Raw genomic sequence first — 21,649 nt, 5'->3', positions numbered from 1 at the left:
ATCAACAACAGAATGGCTTCACCAGCAGAAGATCAAAGTTTTGGAATAGACCAGCCAGAGCCAAGACCTGAGTCCCATTCAAAATCTGTGGGGTGACCTGAAGAGGGCTGTACACAGGAGATGCCCTCGCAATCTAACAGATTTGGAGCGCTTTTGCAAGGAAGAGTGGGCAACAATTGTCAAGTCAAGATGTGCCATGCTGATAGACGTCTACCCAAAAAGGCTGAACACTGTCATAAAGGGTAATTGAACAAAGTATTAGTTTAAGGTCGTGCATATTTATGCAACCACATTGTTTTTGTTTTGTGTTTTATTTTTACACCCTAAAAGATTTCAGACTGTTTTTCAATGGAATTCTACACATTATGGGTCACATTAAAGGTGGAAAAAGTTCTGACATGATTCATCTTGTACGGATTTTTTAACATGACAAAACCTGGCATTTTAACAAGGGTGTGTAGACTTTTTATTTCTACTGTATATTATATATATACACACACACACACACACACACACACACACACACACACACACACACACACACACACACACACACACACACACTTGTCCTTCTCAATGAATTAGAATGTCATCAAAATGATAATTTATTTCAGTAATTCAATTCAAAAAGTGAAACTCGTGTATTATATTGATTCATTACACACAGAGTGATCTATTTCCAGCATTTTCTTTTAATGGTGATGATTATGGCTAACAGTTAATGAAAACCCAAAATTTAGTGTCTCAGAAAATCTGAATATTATATAAGCCTAATTTCAAAAATGATTTTTAATACTGAAAAGTAGGCCTACTGAAAAGTATGTACAGTATATGCCCTAAATACTTGGTCGGGGCTCCTTTTGCATGAATTATTGCATCGGTGGCATAGAGTCAATCAGCCTGTGGCACTGCTAAGGTGTTATGGAAGCCCAGGTTGCTTTGATAGCGGCCTTCAGCTCGTCTGCATTGTTGGCTCGGGTGTCTCATCTTCCTCTTGACAATACCCTATAGATTCTCTATGGGGTTTAGGTCAGGTGAGTTTGCTGGCCAATCAAGCACAGTAATACTGTGATTATTAAAAAAGATATTGGTACTTTTTGCAGTGTGGGCAAGTGCCAAGTCCTGCTGGAAAATTAAATTAGCTTCTCCATAAAGCTTGTCAGCAGAGGGCAGCAGTGGCGTAGCTATAGGGGTCGCAGCGGTCGCACTTGCGACCGGGCCCCTAAGCCTGGGCGGCCCACGGGCCCTCGTTGCCATACTGTTTGCTTCCAAAAAAAATCTTCTGTGCCGTAAAACTGGCACTTCCTGGTTACGGTCACATGGTACACTTAGTGTACCATGTGACCGTGTTGTCACGTGACACGTCTTCCGGACAGTGGAGTGGAAGAGTCGGTGCGGAGGACTCCAGGTAAGCTGCAGTCTGTCTTGTGTTGTAATGTATTGTGATGTATTGTGATGTAATGTGTTGTATTGTAATGTGTTGTATTGTAATGTGTTGTGATGCCTTGTAATGTATTGTGTTGTATTGTGCTGTTTGCGGTGGAGAGGGGGGGGGCATTAAATCACAGCCCCCCCTCCTCTCTCCACCGCAAACTGTACAATACAACACAATACAGTATAGTACACATGACTATGAGAGCGGGGCTGCGGCTGTGTAAGACAGTCACTGCCCCGCTCCTGAGTCCTGACATGTGCGCGCCGTCAGCATGATGTGATGCGGCCGGCACTGCACTAATGATCTGCGGCACTGAAGACAGAACATGGCACCCCCATGTTCTGTCCTCAGTGCCTAAACCGTCGCTCATTAGTGCAGCGCCGGCCGCATTTCCTCATGCTGACCGCGCGCGCACTTCCTGTCAGGAGCGGGGCAATGACTGTATTACACAGCCGCAGCCCCGCTCTATAACGGCGGAGATCAGAGGAACCTCTCATCTCCGCCGCTATTCTCCTGAATGCTGCAATCAAAGCTGACTGCAGCATTCAGGATAAAATGAGAAGGGGGATGCCCCTGGATTGCATCACAGGGAATTCCTGTGACTCGATCGAGGGCCATACCATATATGGCAAGACAGCCCTGGGGTCTATTGAAGGACCCCAGGGCTGTCTTACCATATTTCCTGTTAGGGCATACTGAGGTATGTGCTAACAACTGCCTGTGTACTATCCATCCACAGGCTAATGAACTGGCACATATCTGATATATGTCAGTACATTAAAGTTTAAAAATAAAGTAAAAACAAAGTAATGTTAAATAAAAAAAACACACATACACCTTTTTTACAATAAACATTAAAATAAGTCTCAATACATAAAATACACATATTCAGTATTGGCGCGGCCGTAATAATCTGTACAACAATTTTTTTGCATTATTTGTGATGTGTGTGCTGTAAAAAAATAAAATAAACTGCTTTCTATCACTTATTGTGGGGCACGAGGTGCGATGATAAATTTAACCTCCATGTGCCTCACATTAATAGTAATTAACCCCATCATGTACCTTACATATTAACCCATTATGACAGAAACATGACGGGATTAATTACTATTAACGTGAGGCACATTCAAAATTCATCATCGCACCTCGTGCCTCACATTAGAAAACGAAAGAACTTTTTTTTTTATTACTGTAATGAAGTATCGGTATCGAAGTCCAAATTTTGGTATCGTAACATCCCTACACTGTGGGTCGCGTCCCCTGGGGGTTCGTGTGAAGACCTCCGGGGGGTCGCGAGTCACTCACCGAGGTCCCGGTTCCATTCAATCCTGGAGCAAGGAGCTGACATCTCCTTGATCCAGCATTCACTGTGCCCTGAGCGGCTCGACGCAGGCTGGCGGGATGTAGCGACATCATCGCGCCTGTCTGCGCCGAATCACTCATAGCACACACCGGAGGAGACGAAGGATATTCCACCCGACGTGGGAACGAGGATAGGTAAGTAATTATGCTATTTTTCTATTATGCACATATGGGGGCATTATACTGTATGGGGGGACTGATATTGTGGGGGGGGCATTATACTGCATGGGGGGCAGATATGGCATGGGGGCTGATAAGATGGGGGGCATTATACTGAATGGGGGCTGATATGGGGGAATTATACTGTATGGGGGCTGATATGGGGAGCATTATACGGTATGGGGCTGTTATGAGGGGGGCATTATACGTTATGGGGCATTATACTGTGTGGGGGTAGCTATGAGAGCATTATACTGTGTAGGGCATTATACTATGGGGGCTGTTGGGCAAGGCGTCTGGGCATAGGCACGCACAGGGGTCTGATGATAATGATGATGGTGGTTTTGGGGAGTGGTAGGGGGGCCCAAGCTGAATTCTTGCACCCGGGCCCATGAGCCTTTAGCTACGCCCCTGGAGGGCAGCATGAAGTTCTTTAAAATTTCCTGGTAGATGCTGGACTTGATATAACACCTGTTATAAATCCCAATGTTAGTAAGTTTTCACCCCTTGAATTTTTTTAAATATTTTATTACAGACCAAATTGTGGAACATATTGTACAGGAAACTAATTTGTATGCAACACAATTTCTGGGCTTCACCCCTAACATGGGGATCATAAAAAAAAACCTCTGTTCAATCCTATTGGACATTAAGCCTCAGACATGCCACCACCATTTTTTCAGGAATTGTGTACCTGTACCAGGTATGAAATAGTGATAAGTTTTCTACACTCTAATGACAACCTGCAGGCATCCCCTACAGTGAAAGAAGCCATGAACGGTTGCATAAAAACTTTGCTAAAATTTTTAAATGATGCCTTTTTTAGGAGTATATAACATTGAGCAAAATTTGTCAGTCACTAATGAATTTTAAAGGGCGTCTCTAATTTCGCCAATTCATACCCTCCAAAAGTGCAAAGTATAGTGTAAAAATATATGAGTTATGCAAAAGCACTACTGGCTACATGTGTAGACCTGGAATTGAATCCCCTAGGGTGCCCTCCTAAGGCCCCCTTACATCACGTTTTGGCTTCGTGACGTATACCTCCAACCCGATGGCCAAAACATATCCCACTTTATGGCATAAAGTGGGATAAGTCGCCTGGGGACGGGCCCTGAGGAAACTCCTAAAGTCACTGTCCATATATGGACAGTGACGACAGTAGCTTCCCCAGGGCTGTAGTCCCTGGGCATAGCATCTATTAGCAGTCTGCCGGAGACTCCAGTGCTGTGCAAGCTCCTGATGTCACTGTCCAAATATGGACAACGACTTTAGAGGCTTCTTCAGGGCCAGTGTCCTCGGGCAGAGGATTAGTTAGCGCCCTCCGCGGGGACTCAAGCGCTGTGGAAGCTCCTGACGTCACCTTCCAGATATGGACAGTGATGTAAAGATGTCATGTGATGGCGTTCCCTGCCAGAGCATTGTTATATGGACAGTGACGTCAGGGGCTTTGCGATGCCAAAATCCCTAGCCAGAGTGTTGGCAACGATCTGGCGGGGGATTCCACCCCTAGAGAAGCCCCTGACGTCAATGTCCATATATGGATAGTCAGGAGCTTTGTAATGCAGGAGACTCCGGCCTGAGCGTCCGCAATGTTTAACATATACCTGTGATAGATGCCATACAGTGGCATCGGTCACCCATAGGCATCCATGTTATAAAAGGTATACCGCGCAGTATACGTTTTTTGTTTTTTTTTGCAAGATCCCTCAGGATAGCGAAGTCTACTACTCTTTTCCATTATTAAAAAAAAAGGTATTGATACTCTGATACTCTTTTAGTCTCAGTCGGGCTAATGGAGCTCTATGAATACTTTTTTTTATCATATATATGCACTAACGCAATGTGAAGGGGGCCTTATATTAAAACCATTGGTTTAATCCTGTGGGATTTATTGGTCTCTTTCCTACACAAAGGGTATCATATATACAGTGGATCGCATGAAGAAATATGCCAATAGGAAGAGAAGAATTCCTCCCCAACATCTTCCCGGAGTCAGTCTGGTTGTCTTAAAAAAATATTAGTCTGAAAATCCCCTCCTACAAATTTGCACACAGATTTCTTGGTCCCTTTGAGATTCTACAACAAATCAACCCTGTGTCTTATAAGCTAGGGCTTCCCCCTACTCTCAAGATTCCCAACTCGTTCCATGTGTCCCTCCTGAAGACTGTGGTCCTGAACCGATACAGTAAATCTCCTGGTTCTACAATTTCTCCTAATGTTGCTTCTGAAGTCTTCGGTCTAAAGGAGATCCTGGACTACAAAATGGTAGGAGTGAGGACCCTCTACCTGGTGGATTGGAAGGGTTTTGGTCCTAAGGAGAGGTCTTGGGAGCCTGAAGATAATGTGGATGCCTCAGTCCTCATCACAAAATTCTTCATACACTCTGGACTTAAGAAGAGGGGCGTATCCCAACTACCAACAGCGGGGATCGCAGGCCTCTGGATCCTGGCTGGTGACTTTAAAAGGAACCCTGCCCACTTCCACTTTGCAATGTTGTGTTTTCCAAGTATTTGTCATGCAAATTGTTCCTTAGCTGTATCCTGTATCCAGTATCTGAGTCCATTTGTTCGAGACGACTTCTGTGTTCAAGTTCACTGTCCGAGACGACTTCACCATCTGTGTCCGGTGTCCTTGCCGAGTCCATTGTCCGAGACCACTTCTGTGTTCAAATCCATTGTCAAGTTCCGATAGTCCGGCACAAGTCAGCTTAAGATAGTTAGTCAGCCTGGTTCTGATTATCCTGCACAAACTAGAAATACAGGTACTTTCTCCCTAGTGACTGTCATTGGCGTTTTTTTTAGGCAGCTGCTACTCCGCTACGGCGGAGCGGCCCAGTGAGTTCACATACCCCATAGTCATGACACCCACGTTCTTTGACTGCTTCTGTTGCACTTGAATGGATAGTGCTAATCATGTAGACATCCTTGCTGCCACAATATTTCAAAGCCAGCATGTTCTCACTTTGAAAAGTGCATTGTCCGACATGACTTCTGTGCTCAAGTCGAGTATCCGAGACCCGTTCCGATAGTCTGGCACAAGCCAGCTTCCCATAGTCCGGCACCAGCCCGCTTCTGATTATCCGGCACAAGCCAGCAATCCAGCTACTTTCTTCCTAGTGACTGTCATTGACATTTTGTTTGATCATCTTGCTATGGTGGAGCAGCCCAGTGCGTTCACATACCCCGTAGTTGTGATCGTTTGCTCAGGCCATGGACCCCACTGGTCAATCCAAAATGTCGGTTCAAGCAATGCAAGAAGATATGCAACATCTCCGAGCACACCAGTATCAGCTTCTGCTAGCGGTCAATTCTATTGCCACACACTTGGATCTTGCTTCTGTTGCTGCCCCGCCTACTCCACTGCCCACCAGCACTTCACTCAGTTCTGGGTCCAGAATTTCGTTGCCACTTCCACAATGGAGATGCAACAACCTGTAGGGGCTTTCTCAACCAGTGCAAGTTTCACTTCCAGTTGCATGCATACCTCTTCTCCTCTGATCTTACCAAGGTTGCCTCTATTGTCTCCCTCCTCTCTGGCAAAGCTCTGGCATGGGTGAACCCTATCTGGGAAGATGAGGGGCCGGAATCTTCCAATCTTCTGGCTACACGGATCGACGTGATGTTCTAAGAATGCGACCAGAAAGTTCGTAGGGAAAAAAGGTCCTTCAGATTGGAACCTAGGTTCCAGAGACCTCTGCTACATCCTTCGGTTATTGTCCCTGAAGAGCCGATGCAGGTGGACAGACTCAAGCTGTCTGACCAAGAGCGGCAGCACAGCCTTCTCCAGCCGGAGCCGGATTCTTCTTTGTAGGAAAAAAGGATGGGTGTCTCCAACCATGAATTGAGTACCGTGGTTTAAACCAAATCACTGTCAAGATCAAATACCCCTTGCCGGTAATCTCTGAGCACTTCAACAGAATTCTTAGGGCTAAGATTTTCACAAAGCTGGATCTACGCGGGGATTTTAACTTGATCCGTATCCGCAAGGGTGACGAATGGAAAACCGCATTCAACACTCGAGACGGTCACTACGAATATCTTGTGATGCCCTTTTGGATTGTGTAACACTCCAGCTGTGTTCCAGGAATTTGTAAACGACATCTTGTGGGATCTACTGTATGTCTGTGTGGTGGTATATCTGAACGACATCTTGATTTACACATCAGCTCTGAAGACACATTGGAAGCATGTTCGTAAAGTCCTGTCGCGGTTAAGGGGGATAGTGCATATTCAAAAATAAATCCTTGCCCTTTCTGGGCTATATAATCTCAGATCACGGACTACAGATGGATCCGAAGAAAGTGAAGTCCGTCTTAGAGTGGCCACGTCCTCAAGGTCTCCATGCCATACAGAGATTTCTTGGGTTCGCAAATTTTTACCGTCAATTCATCCCAAACTTCTCGTCTTGTACTGCTCCAATCTCAGCTCTCACCAAGAAAGGAGTGAGCACTAAGGTCTGGACTCCTGAGGCAGAATCGGCATTCACCAACCTCAAGAGAGCCTTCACTTCAGCTTCCGTTCTTCACCATCCTGATGTGTCTCGGCAGTTCTCCTTGGAGGTTGACGCTTATTCCATTGGTGCTGGAGCACTTCTCTTTCAAAGAAACTCCAAGGGTAAGGCAGTATCCTGTGGCTCCTTCTTTAAACTCTTCTCTCCTGTAGAACGCAACTACTCTATTGGGGACTGTGAGTTATTGACCGTCAAATCAGCCTTAGAAGAGTGGAGGAACCTACTAGAGGGGGTTGCTCATCCTATTATCTACACCGATCACAAGAATCTTACTTATTTACAGTCTGCACAACAACTGAACCCTCGTCAAGCCCGATGGTCACTGTTCTTTGCCAGATTCCAGTTCCTTTTTCACTTTTGTCCTGCTGATAAAAATATAAAGGCCGATACCCTGTCTCATTCGTTTGAAACAGATGTCTCAGAGGAAGACCCTCAACGTATCATTGATCCTTCTAGGATTATTTCTGTCAACCCTCTGCAGATTGGAGAAATCCCCCTTGGAAAAATTTTTGTTCATCCTTCTGACAAGAAAAAAAATCCATCTGGGGTAATAATTCCAAGTTGGCTGGACACTCTGGTGTCCGTAAGACTCAGGACTTTGTTTCTCGTTACTACTGGTGGCCCACGCTGCCTAAAGATGTTGTGGACTATGTCTCTTCTTGTACCAACTGTGCCCAAAACAAGGCTACCCATTCCAGGCCTGCTGGTCTGCTCCAAACTCTGCCTGTTCCTGTTGATCCCAAGCAACACATTGCATGGATTTTATCACCGACCTTGCTTCTTCTGCTAGATGTACTACTGTCTGGGTAGTAGTGGATAGTTTTTCTAAGATGGCACATTTCATCCCTCTGTCTGGCGTCCCCTCAGCTCCTCGTTTGTTTTATTTATTCAACATATCTTTCGTCTACACGGACTACCCCTCCATATTGTGTCTGATCGGGGTGCACAATTTACGTCGAAATTCTGGAGAGCCCTTTGTAAGCTTTTGGGTGTGAAATTGGACTTTTCTCCTGCTTATCACCCAAAATCCAATGGCCGAATTGAAAGGTCTAATCAAGTACTGGAAAATTATCTTTGTAATTTTATATCTGTTCAACACGACAATATGGTGTAGCTTCTTCAATTGGCTGAATTCTGCAATACTCACACGAGTGAGTCTACTGCTTCTTCTCCATTCTTTGTTTACAGGCCACATCAATGTGTTCCTCTGCCTGTACCAGCTACAACTCAAGTGCCTATAGCCAATTCTTCTTTCATAAGCCTTCTTCACATCTGGCAGCAAACCAAATCCGTGATCCTGCAGCAGTGGATCGCATGAAGAAATATGCCGATAGGAAGAGAAGAATTCCTCCCCAACATCTTCCCAGGGTCAGTCTGGTTTTCTTCAAAAAATATTTGTCTGAAAATCCCCTCCTACAAATTCGCTCCCAGATTTCTTAGTCCCTTTGGGATTCTACAACAAATCAACCCTGTGTCTTATAAGCTAGGGCTTCCCCCTACTCTCAAGATTCCGAACTTGTTCCATGTGTCCCTCCTGAAGCCTGTGGTCCTGAACTGATACAGTAAATCTCCTGGTTTTACAAATTCTCCAAATGTTGCTTCTGAAGTCTTCGAAGTAAAGGCGATCCTGGACTACAAAATAGTATTTGGTGGATACTGGTGGATACTGGTGGATTGGAAGGGTTTTGGTCCTGACTCTGAGGAGAGGTCTTGGGAGCTTGAATATAATGTGTATGCCTCAGCTCTCATCAAAAAATTCTTCCTACGCTCTGGACTTAAGAAGAGGGGCACAAGGAGAGGTACTCTTATACCTGCGGTTGCTGACCGCGGGCATATCCCACCTACCAGCAGCGGGGACTGAAGGCCTCTGGCTCCTGGCTGGTGTTGTAGAGTTCATGGCCACGGGCTGTCGGGTTTACTCACCTCCCAACGCTCGCAGCAATGGATCCATGAGCGCTGGCTCGCATCTCCTTCCTAGGAGACGCCAGCGATCACTTCCATTCCGGTCCGCTGTGCCCTTGGTCTTAAAGGGGCAGCGCGCGCACATGTGAACAATCATCATCATCAACTACACTTGATTTCCTGGACTATAAGAAGGGCCCTGCCCTTCTGATCCTTGCCTGAGCGTTGTTAGTGTATCCCAAGTCTGTGTTGCAAATGGTCCCTTAGTGTTTTCCCATTCCAGTTGTTACCCGTGCCCTGTTACCTGTTCCTGTATCCCGTGCTGTGTTCTTGTTCCTGTGCCTGCTAGTGTTGGAGTCGTGTTTACTGCACATCCTGTGTCATCTGCCACGTCCAGTGCCGTCTTCCACGTCCAGTGTGATCCGCCATGTCTGGCGCAACGTGCTGCACCTGCTGTCAACTGCCACGTCCAGTGCCATTCTCCTCATCCAGTGTGATCCGCCACATCTGGCTCAACGTGCTGCACCTGCTGTCATCTGCCATGTATGGCGTAACCTGCTGCACCCACCTCCATCGGTGCCAAAGCCTCGGCCACTGTCTGGACTATTCAGGTACCCTAGTGCGGGACTTTGTATTGCTGGGGTGCTCTGTGGTTTGGCCAGCTGCCTCCCCGTTACGGCAGTGTGGCCTAGTGGTCCACATACCCACAGTCCGTGACAGTAAGCTCAGGCCATGGACCCCGCTGGTCAACCTGAGACCTTGACAACACAAGCCATGCTGGCCGAGATGCAAGACCTCCAGTCACGGCAAGATCAACTGCTCCTGTTGGTGAACGCCATTGCTCATAGGCTATTTGCTCCAACCACAGTCACCGCACCCATTTCTGCTGTTCCTCCTGCTACACTTCCTGTCGGTACTAGTGCTGATCCCCTGTGCTTCTTGCCGCTACCTCCTCGTTATGACGGAGACACGAGGACCTGCAGGGGATTTCTGAATCAGTGCCTGATCCACTTCAGAGTACATGCCAGGGCCTTCTCTTCTGATGACGTCAGGATCGCCTTCATCATCTCTCTCCTTACTGGCAAAGTCATGGCATGGGCTAATCCTCTGTGGGAACATCAGGGACCAGAGACCCGTGACTTGCAGTGCTTCTTACGGACTTTCCACTTGATTTTTGAGGAACCTGGGAGAGTTTCTTCGGCTGCTACATCCCTGCTGACCCTACACCAGGGAGACAACTCCGTGGGCGAGTATCCAGTTCCGTAACCTGGCTGCTGAATTAACATGGAACAACAAGGCTTTGGTGGCCACATTCTGGCAGGGACTGTCTTCTAAAATTAAAGACGAGCTGGCCACTCGCGATCTGCCATCTACCCTGCACGATCTCATCCTACTTGCCACCAGGGTTGACATGAGGATCCGGGAGCGTTCCCCAGAGGTTCTCTGGGAGGGAGAACTTCCTAGGCTGGATTTTACTTTCCAGCAATCTTTACTATCCTCCTCAGTCGTCCCACCAGAGGATCCAATGCAGATGAACCGAGTCAAATTGTCTACCCAGGAGAAACAACACAGACACACTTCTGGACTTTGTATTGCGGACTTGGAGGCCATATTGTGTGTTTGTGTTCCCAGAGGCCAGAGAGATCCCAGTGCCTAGGATTGGTTGGAGAGACAACTCTAGGTGAAACGGTACCAAATAAAGCATTCTGTTCCAAGTTGACTATTCCTGTGACCATAGTATCCAGCGAGAGGACGCAGCTGGTTTCTGCCTATCTAGACTCCGGGTCCGTGGAAAACTTCATCCAAAAGGAGCTAGTGGATCATCGTAGGTTGCCCACAGTTCCCCTGGAGACACCTTTGGCTGTTGCCTTGGTGAATGGACTGCCTCTGCCCGATCCGATCGTTTCTAAGACCAAGCCATTGAAGCTCCAAGTTGGAGCCCTTCATTCTGAACTAATTTCATTTGTTGTTTTGCCCAAGGCCATCAATCCTGTTCTGCTGGGCCTGCCTTGGCTTCGACTGCACACCCCAGTCCTGGAATTCTAGAGAGGTTCTCCAATGGGGCTCCAAGTGCCTCGGTCATTGTCTGTTGAAGATCCATCCTGTCCAGTCTCCTCTGCCTCTGTCATTGGTGGGACTGCCCCCCCCCTTTTCTCTCAGTTTGCAGATGTCTTCAGCAAGAGGGAGGCTGCCTCCACATCGGACTTATGACTGCCCAATTTAACTGGTTCCTAATGCCTCTCTCTCCTAGGGATGGGTTTATCCTCTCTCCTTGCCAGAGTCTCTATCCATGTCGGCCTATATCAAGGAGAATTTGGAGAGGGGTTTCATACGAAAGTCTTCCTCCCCGGCCGGGGCTGGGTTCTTCTTCGTTAAAAAGAAAGACGGATTCCTTCGACCCTGCATTGACTACCGTGGTCTCAACCAGATCACAGTCAAGAACAAATAGCCGTTGTCACTTATATCCGAACTGTTTGACCGTATATGAGGAGCCAGAATTTTTTTGAAACTAGATTTGCTTGGGGCTTATAATTTTTTATCCGAATCCGTCAAGGGGACAAGTGGAAGACCGCGTTCAACACTCGAGATGGGCACTACGAATACCTGGTGATGCCATTCAGACTGTGAAACTCTCCCGCAGTCTTCCAGGAATTTGTCAATGATATCTTTCGAGACCTCCTCTATGTCTGTGTTGTAGTTTATCTCGATGATATTTTGATTTTCTCCCCAGATCTGATGACTCATCGGAGGCATGTCCGTCAAGTTCTACTGCGATTAAGGGAGAATTGTTTATATGCCAAGCTGGAGAAGTGCGTCTTTGAAAATAATTCTCTGCCCTTCCTGGGCTATATCATCTCGTATCAAGGTCTCAAGATGGATCCTCAGAAAATAAGAGCTGTCCTGGAATGGCCACGTCCTCAAGGCCTGAGGTCCATACAGCGTTTCCTGGGATTTGCCAATTTCTACCGGCAGTTTATCCCAAACTTCTCATCACTGACAGCTCCCATTTCTACCCTTACCAAGAAGGGTGTGAACGCCAAGGTGTGGACTCCAGAGGCAGAATACGCATTTATTAGCCTCAAGAAATCCTTCACTTCAGCCTCAATCCTCCATCATTCTGACGTATCTCTGCAGTTTTCATTGGAGGTGGACGCTTCTTCTGTTGGTGCAGGTGCACTTCTGTTCCAGAAGAGCTCCAAAGGAAAGGCAGTTGTATGTGGCTATTACTCAAGACTTTTTTCTTCTGCAGAGCCCAATTACTCTATTGGGGATCAGGAGCTACTGCCCATCAAGACATCTTCTAGAGGGCGCAACTCACCCCATCCTGATCTACACCAACCCCAAGAACCTCACTTATCTTCAGTCCGCTCAACGACTAAATCCCCGTCAAGCCAGGTGGTCGCTGTTCTTCACTCATTTCCAATTTTTGCTCCACTACCGTCCCTCCGACAAGAATGTGAGGGCCGATGCCCTGTCCAGGTCATTTGAGATGGATGACACAGTGGAGCTCCTTCAGAGTTTCATAGATCCGTCATGCATTGTCTCTGCCAATCCTTTGCAGGTTAGAGACATCCCTCCGGGGTGGACTTTTGTTCAGTTGGTATATAGGAGAAGAATTCTCCGCTGGGGACACAGCTCTAAACTGGCTGGGCACCCTGGTGTTCGTAAGACCCGAGACCTGATTGCTCGTTACTTCTGTAGGCTCACGCTACCCAAAGGTGTTTAGACATTGTCTCTTCCTGCATGGTGTGTGCTTCTAACAAGGTTACTTACTCTAGGCCTGCCGGCCTGCTCCAGCCTCTGCCTGTACCCAATACCCCCTAGCAGCACATTGCGATGGACTTTGTCACAGACCTTCCTCCCTCAGCAAGATGCAACACTGTCTGGGTGGTGGTGGACCGGTACTCGAAGATGGCACATTTAATCCCGCTGACTGGCCTACCTTCTGCTCCCCGACTGGCAAGTCTCTTCATTCAGCACATCTTCCCCTTGCATTGCTTGCCCCTTCACATTGTGTCCAATCGGGGGGGGGTTCAATTTACCTCAAAATTCCTGAGAGCCCTCTGTAGACTCCTGGATGTGAGATTGGACTTTTCCTCAGCCTATCACCCCCAGTCCAATGGGCAAGTTGAGAGGATCAAGCAGATCATGGAGAATTATCTCCGCCACTTCATCTCCTTGCACCATGATAACTGGGTACAGCTTTTTCCAAGGGCTGAGTTCCCATATAACAACCACACACGTGAGTCCACCACTTCCACACCGTTTTACATTGTGTACAGTCAACATCCTAGAGTCCCTCTTCCTGTGTCGACTACATCTCAGGTACCCGCTGCTGACTCTGCATTTGGGGACTTTCTGCAAATTGGCAACAGACCTGTTCCTCTATTTTGCTGGCGGCCACCTCAGTATCTCCCATGGTACCAAAGTCTGGCTGTCCTCACGGAACATCCATTTAAAGGTGCCTTCATACAAGTTTGCTCCCAGATTCCTCGGTCCTTTTGAGATTTTGCAACAGATAAACCCTGTCTCCTATAAGCTGCGACTGCCTCCTACCCTCAGAATCCCCAACTTCTTTCATGTGTCCCTCCTGAAACCAGTGGTCCTGAACCGCTACAGTAAGACTTCCAGTTCCACAGTTGCTCCCAGCGGTTCTTCTGATGTGTTTAAGGTGAGAGAGAACCTGGACTGCAAAAGGGTAGGAGGAAGGACTTTGTATTTGATGGACTGGAGAGGGTTTGGTCTTGAGGAGAGGTCCTGGGAACCGGAAGAGAACCTCAGTGCCCCTGCTCTCATTATGAAATTCCTCTCTCGCTCTGGCCCTAAGAAGAGCGGGCGTAAGAGGGGGGATACTGTAGCGTCCATGGCACAGGGCCGTCGGGTTTACTCACCTCCCAACACCCGCAGCCATGGATCCGTGAGTGCTGGCTCGCATCTCCTTCCTAGGAGACGCCAGCGCTCACTTCCGCTCCAGTCCGCTGTGTCCCGCCAGCGCGCGCACATGTCAACAATCATCATCATCAACTACACTTGATTTCCTGGACTATAAGAAGGGCCCTGCACCTCTGGTCCTTGCCTGAGCGTTGTTAGTGTATCCCAAGTCTGTCTTGCAAATGGTCCCTTAGTGTTTTCCCGTTCCAGTTGTTACCCGTGCCCTGTTACTGGTTCTTGTATCCCGTGCTGTGTTCTTGTTCCTGTGCCTACTAGTGTTGGAGTCGTGTCTACTGCACCTGCTGTCATTTGCCACATCCTGTGTCATCCTCCTCATTCAGTGTGATCCGCCACGTCTGGCGCAACGTGCTGCACCTGCTGTCATCTGCCATGTCTGGCGTAACCTCCTGCACCCACCGCCATCCGTGCCAAAGCCTCGGCCACTGTCTGGACTATTCAGGTACCCTAGTGCGGGACTTTGTATTGCTGGGATGCTCTGTGGTTTGGCCAGCTGCCTCCCCACTACGGCGGTGTGGCCTAGTGGGTCCACATACCCACAGACCGTGACAGGTGTCTCCTCCCACTGAGACGTTGGCACACACTTCTCTCTCCTCCTGCTGTTACCTGTAGGGTGTGCGCACGCACTTGTCCCCGGTCTTAAAGGGCTAGTGCGCGCAACAGGAAATTCACCCGAGGCCAATCCCAGCATACCCGGGACTTTAAAAGGAACCCTGCCCACTTTCACTTTGCCTAAGCAATGTTGTGTTTGTCATGCAAATTGTTCCTTATCTGTATCCTGTATGCTGTATCCAGTATCTGAGTCCATTTGTCCGAGATGACTTCTGTGTTCAAGTCCATTGTCCGAGATAAGTTCCGATAGTCCGGCACAAGCCAGCTTAAGATAGTCCAACACCAGCCTGGTTCTGATTATCCGGCACAAACTAGCAATCCAGGCTCTTTCTCCCTAGTGACTGTCATTGACATTTTGTTTAAGCAGCTGCTAATCGGCTACGGCGGAGTGGCCTAGTGGGTCCACATACCCCATAGTCATGACACCCACATTCTTTGACCGCTTCTGTTGCACTTTAATGGATAGTGCTAATCATGTAGACATCCTTGCTCCCAAAATATTTCAAAGCCAGCATGTTCTCACTTTGAAAGGTGCAAGTTGATGTGGGAATTCGCTGACAGGTTGGTATTCAGCGATGAGGCTACTTTTCACCTCAGTGGGAAGGTCAATCACCGCTACATTAGAATTTGTGGCTCAGAAAAATCATATGCCCTTATCGATCACATGAGGGACTCGCCAAAATGAAACATGTTCGGTGCAATGAGTAGGTACAAAGTCTACGGTCCCTTCTTTTTTGCTGAGGATACTGTCACTGGCCACTCCTACCTGGACATGTTAAAGGAATGGCTTATGCCACAGATATACTATGTTTGGCAGATCTACTTCCATCAGCAGGATGTGCATCTTCACATTTCCCTTTGGATATTCGCCGATACCTGAATAAAACTCTACCGGAACCAACAATTCACCAATGTTGCGCTGGCCTCCACGATCAACAGATCCAACATCCTGTGACTTCTGTCTGTAGAGCTACATCAAGGACACAGTGTATCTGCCCCCCCCCCCAGCCACAGGATCTGGATTACCTGAGACAAAGCATCACTTAAAGAGTAGAGTCCATATCCGAGGATATGCAGGCATGCAGCTGGACAGAACTGGACTACCGCCTAGTTGTCTGCCATGTCACTAATGGAAATTACTTTGAACATTTGCAGTGTATATATAAAACTTGGATAGATAGTGTGTCTTTTCATGTTAAGGAATTTGTGTTACGTTCTTTCGGTTATGAATACTATCCTTTTTGAATCACCCTGTATATATCTATATTTTTTATACCTAACTTCCATTTTTTCCTGCTATAAAAATATTGCAGTCAACATGCTCACTAGACTTTTAGAAGAACGCCTGCTTTGCATAAATTCCTGCAAAAATTGGGGGATCAAATAGTCACTACAACCTTATATAATTACATTTAAAGGCTATGTACTGAGCTGTTACCGATCACATCTAAGTTCATACGGGGCACTATATAGGGCATTATACTGTGGGGGCATCATACTTTTTTTATGGGGCATTTTTTTTATGATGGGATGGGGTGTCGAAAGATAATTTCGCATGGGACGCCATCTATCCTAAGGCCGGCCCTGGCAGTGATCGGTTCTCAGCACCTGCCTCGTAACTGAAATTTAACTACTTTTCTTTTGTTTAAGTAGTCATTTATTAGAAAAAAGCGTTTCCGGACCGAACTGGTCGCTTGATCAGGTCAGTATAAAAACACATAAAATGTGGGTTTCATTTTATACAGCAAGAACCCGGGATTTTCAAAAAGAGCATGGGAAATAACAAACGTCACATCCAAATGATGGTCTTGATAACGACAAAAACATTGTTGCATAGGAGTAAAAACACTTGTGCATATCCATGTGGCAGACTTTTAACTTATACAAATACTGGTGCGGTAAGATATTGTGAAATTGATAAATGCAGCGGGCTCCCTATTATTAAACTAGAGAGATTGCTGTGACAGGTTATCAGGGTTCTTCTCTTTACCATAGCTTCCCGCAAAAACGGACCCATTCACTTCCATTAAACGCGGACACCTTTCCGTATCCATACGGATGGGTGCCTGTGCCGTAGAAATGTTCTGAAAATTATGGAACATGCCCGTTCTTTTGCATTTTGTGGGCCATGCTCCCATACTTTGTATGGGAGCATGGCCCGAAAATGCAGGTGGCAGTCGGCGGCTAGCCGTGACCACATTCGCGGGCCGTGATAACGGACATGGCCGTGTGCATGGGGACTAATTGTCATAGTAACTCTCCGAGGAGGTCCTTTTCTAGGATATTTTTCTCAGGAACAAAGTCTGTTTAGTAAAGTGGACTTATTACAGCATTCTTCTACTTATATTATTTAGTGCTCGTATAGTGAACTGAACTATATTCCAGTCCACTAAATACTAGTCCTTCTCAATGAATTAGAATATCATCAAAAAGTAAAACATTGCAACATTTAATGTATGTTTATTTAATGATGCGTTCTTTCCCAAAGTTTGTCAACTTTTCTGTTTGGGCATTATTGTTGATGAACATGATAAGGGATATATAAAACAATCTCCCTACCAGATTCTGGCATCATTTTAACATCATGACGTTTGGTGATCTGTTTTTTTAGTAAATATGCATATGATGCGCTTTAGTAATGAATAAATCTAATGACTAAAAAATTTGTATACAATTATCTAGGTATGCATGTCATGCGCTTTGATAATGAATAAATATAATGGTTAAAAAAAATTGTAAACAATTACCTAAAAAATTCTATAGAAAAATTAAGACTTTATAATTATATAAAAAATATAAAAAGTAAATAGGTTCAATCACCTGATACAGACGAAAGCTCGCATATTCTCATTTATTACATCACATTTAATGATTTCAATAATCGATGAATGCTTGTACTAGGACAAAAATTATGACAGATCTATTATTACCGGACCCAGAATATTTTGAAGATGAAACGTATGATTTTTTGTATCCATGAGCTGAACAGTATGGGTAGAAATATGGAATCGGTTCTCTTTTTTATTTATTATTCTTGGTTGGTATTCTCTATTGTCTCATTGTGGTCGTCTGGTGTTGGGCTGTGATATTTTTAAATCCAGAAGGAATCTCTATTTTTTAATACCGAAAATATATTATGTGTTGTTACAGGAATTTGTTCCAACAGTGTGATGCTCACATCATACCTACCCCCATGTTGGTGGTGTAAATGTCTGGAGACACTGTGTTTCAGGAAGTGCTTGTAGATATTAGACCTGTGTTTATTGATCCTGGCTCTCAGTGTCTGTTTTGTTCTACCTATGTATTGTAATCCACAATCGCATTCAAGTAGGTAGATTACAAAATTCGAAGCACAGTTCAGGAACTGCTTGATTGGAAAAATCTCAATCGGTGATATTACATTTTGCTGTTACTTTACTTTAGTTAATATATAGACAGACACGGGGGACTGCGATGGGGAGACGATTTGCACCCAGTTTCGCAAGTTTTAGAGTACTTACGAGTGAGAGCACTAAATAATATAAGTAAAAGAATCCTGTAATAAGTCCTCTGTACTAATTTTAATTAACTATTATGACTATGAAATAGCATAAGTGATAAAAAAATATGTTAAATTATAAGTGCTTAACTGTTTGTTAACAATTTTTGTAACCCTGTAACTAAAGGTTAATAACCGTACATTAGGCGGCCTAGCTGTAGTTTTAAAATTGCACACGGAAGTGATAAATGTTCATTGTTAGGAGGTCGGGAGGGGAGGGTGGTTGGTTGTGGGGACAAGGGCCAGTCAAAAGTTTGCTATGGGGTCCAGTCTTTAAACCTGTCATTAAAGAGTTTGTCTGGTTTAGAAAACCCATTTTCAGGAGTGTCATCTATTAGACAGAGCTAAGAGCAAACTTGGCACGTCCATGCTGCCCATTAATTTCACTGAGAACTGTGCAATGCTTTGTTTTTCCTATGGTAGTGATGCAAGGATACTGAAAACTTGATGCCGGGTTCCCCCAACAGATTACAGCAGATCACAGGGGCTCCTAGAATCTGCTTGAAATGATTTTGGAACATTTAACAATGTATAGGATCTATTCTGTCCATATTAAAATGTAATTTTATTATCACAAGCTTGTTCATATACTAGTAACTGATAAAAAAAACACTTTTTCTGGGTAAAGGGATGTTCCCATCATATACATATTTACAGGCCATGAACGGTATTCCAATATAGCCATTCTTTAGGAATTACCGGGTCACTTTGATATTCTCGACTGTACAGCTCATGACAGTTGTTAAAGATGTATTCATAAGTAGAATTGAGACAGGCCTTTACACAATCCTTCACAACCTGGCTTGCCCTGGGTGGACTCTGTAGCTCTTGCACCTGTTTAAATGGCAAGAAAAACACATTGTAAACAGTTAAAGGGAACGTGTCGCTAGAATTTTTTTTTTCTTTGTTAAATAGTTAGTATATAAATGATTACACATTGTTTTAATTTTTTTAATTTTTTCACAAGTCAGGAAATATTATAAATTAGATTCTAATTTATAAAATTTCCATGTGCTGGTCACTAGAGGGAGCAATTCCCAAAATTGCAGCATTGGCATGTGGTAAAGCAATCTCATTGCTTTATGTTGCAAAATTGGAGAAGACACACTTGCTCTAGTGTCCTTACACAATCCCCCCTCCTTTATCCTGGCTAGTGCCAGGAGAAAGGCGGGGGTTGAATGTTCAAGCCACCTACACTGTGTGCCGCCATTTTTTGAGTGAATGCACAGTGTAGGAGGATTAGATACAGTGGTAATCACACAGTATAACACAAACACACACACACACATGACATACACAAACACAAACATAACTTACCTGCTCCTGCCGCCGCCGCTCCAAGTCCTTGCGTCTGACCATATGGCCGGAAGCTGCGACCGGAAGTCGTCATCTTACTGTCCGGCCGCGGCTTCCGGTCCACATGAAAATGGCGCCGGATGTCTCTCTGCCGAAGACCTTACTTTTGGTCTGTGTGGGAGCGGCGCATGCACCGTTCCCACACAGACGGCTGACGCTATAGTGAATGCAACGGCTACCGTTCCAATTCTCTATGGGGATGTATGTGCCCTATTCCATCTTTGTATGTGTCATTAATCGACACATACAGAGATGAAAAAAAAAATGGCAGCCCCCATTGAGAAGTAAAAGAAAGACAAAAGTACAACACAAAAACACAAATAAATAAAATGTATTTTAATTACATATTAAAAGCCATAATATATAAAAAAAAAAAAATTGTGACACCTTCCCTTTAATCCTTTTATAAAAATCAAAGACAAAGTTATGTCCTGCACATGTGTAATGGGTTCACCATCTTCTTAGTTTATCTTTGCACCTCTATGCCTTACATATCCTTAGTGCCTTATGTGCATGCATTTTACTTAATACATGTGCCATCTGGTGGGTGTCCTCTTTGCCTATAGGTCATAGGAGGCTAGCCACCTAGGACGCAGCTAAAGAGGTAAGTGGCGTGTGATACTATCTACAGGTTTTCCAATAAAAACTATTATTAGAACTCGTAGGCGGCTCTATTTAAACTCCTACATGCCGAGGTTGTGCAGCTGGTGGGGAGAGAGGGAGAGTGGAGTCCCCTGTTCTAGCAATTGGTGGCAGTAGCAGTTGGACCTTCACCGATTTACCATTTTTCATGTATCTAGTAGATGGGTGATAAATATTTTTGGCCAAATTACCACTTTAAGCATGGGCTTACAAAGGAATCATAAGGGCCAATAGCAAAATTCAGTATTGGTCCCATATTCACTGACAGCTCTGCCTAATGCAATATTTTTTTTATTACGTTTAACATCCACCTACATTTCATATTATATCTTCATAGGGGTTGGGCCTACATTTTTTAACACAATTAAATTTCCAATATGCATGTATTTAAAATTGTGTTCGAATACCCTTCTTATACCGATGCAGTTAATCCCTGTCTCTGCACAGTCAAATGGTATAGTCCATAGGTCAGTGCTTTGTCGTGCATCCACAAGCTAACTGCACATACTGTAGGACTAAACATGGAGTTGATCATTTGAGACCCCATGTTTTACGTGACCTTCAGCATTGAGTAAATAATAAGGTTATATGACAGGACATTCAACTCACATCCATGTACCAGCAGTTAGCACAGGACATGCCATAAATGTCTGATAGATGCGTGTCCCACCTTTATGCGGTGCATAGGTTCACAACAGGAAGGGAATCCGGGAACAGCCGAGCTCGCTAACCTATGCAGTTTACATAATTCCTATAGAAGCGAATAGGAACTACGGAAACAGAGTAGCAAAGCAAGCTAAGCTGGTTCCGCAACTCGGAAGATATGTGCGGGTCCCAGAGATGGGACCTGCATCTATCAGAAATTTATGGCATGTCTTGTGGTGACACAACCCCTTTAATTATTCAGGTCAATAAAGGAATTGAAATGTGTATGTACAGATCTACAGACGTAGCAATCTTTACCTTGACTTTTAATGCATTAAATACACAGTGGCAAGAAACTTTAACTTGCCTTTTTAATGTCTTTTGTTGTGTGATACCATGCTACAGCAAGTTATTAAGATAAGGACTGCTGCATCTGTATAAGCAGCTGAATAATTTTGTTTTTCAGACCCAAACATTACAAGGTTTAAATAAACAGGGAATAAAAGAAAAGTATTTTTTTTCCCCAGATAATT

The 21,649-nt window shown here is 45.2% G+C and overlaps 1 protein-coding gene across 8 annotated transcripts in view; it reads right to left on the bottom strand.

Annotated features, from left to right (window-relative positions):
* UNC13A (unc-13 homolog A) overlaps positions 1–21,649 on the bottom strand; it is a 667,493-nt gene that overhangs the window by 142,621 nt on the left and 503,223 nt on the right. For all 8 annotated transcript variants that reach the window (XM_075863594.1, XM_075863599.1, XM_075863597.1 and 5 more), the window contains one exon: positions 19,173–19,307. In XM_075863594.1, coding sequence (XP_075719709.1) covers positions 19,173–19,307 — 135 coding nt within the window. The remainder of the gene's footprint in view (positions 1–19,172; positions 19,308–21,649) is intronic.

The sequence above is a fragment of the Rhinoderma darwinii genome, chromosome 1, assembly GCF_050947455.1.
Source record: "Rhinoderma darwinii isolate aRhiDar2 chromosome 1, aRhiDar2.hap1, whole genome shotgun sequence".
Lineage (NCBI taxonomy): Eukaryota > Metazoa > Chordata > Amphibia > Anura > Rhinodermatidae > Rhinoderma > Rhinoderma darwinii.
Note: the sequence above shows the minus strand (reverse complement) of the source record. Positions and strands in the feature narration are given on the sequence as shown.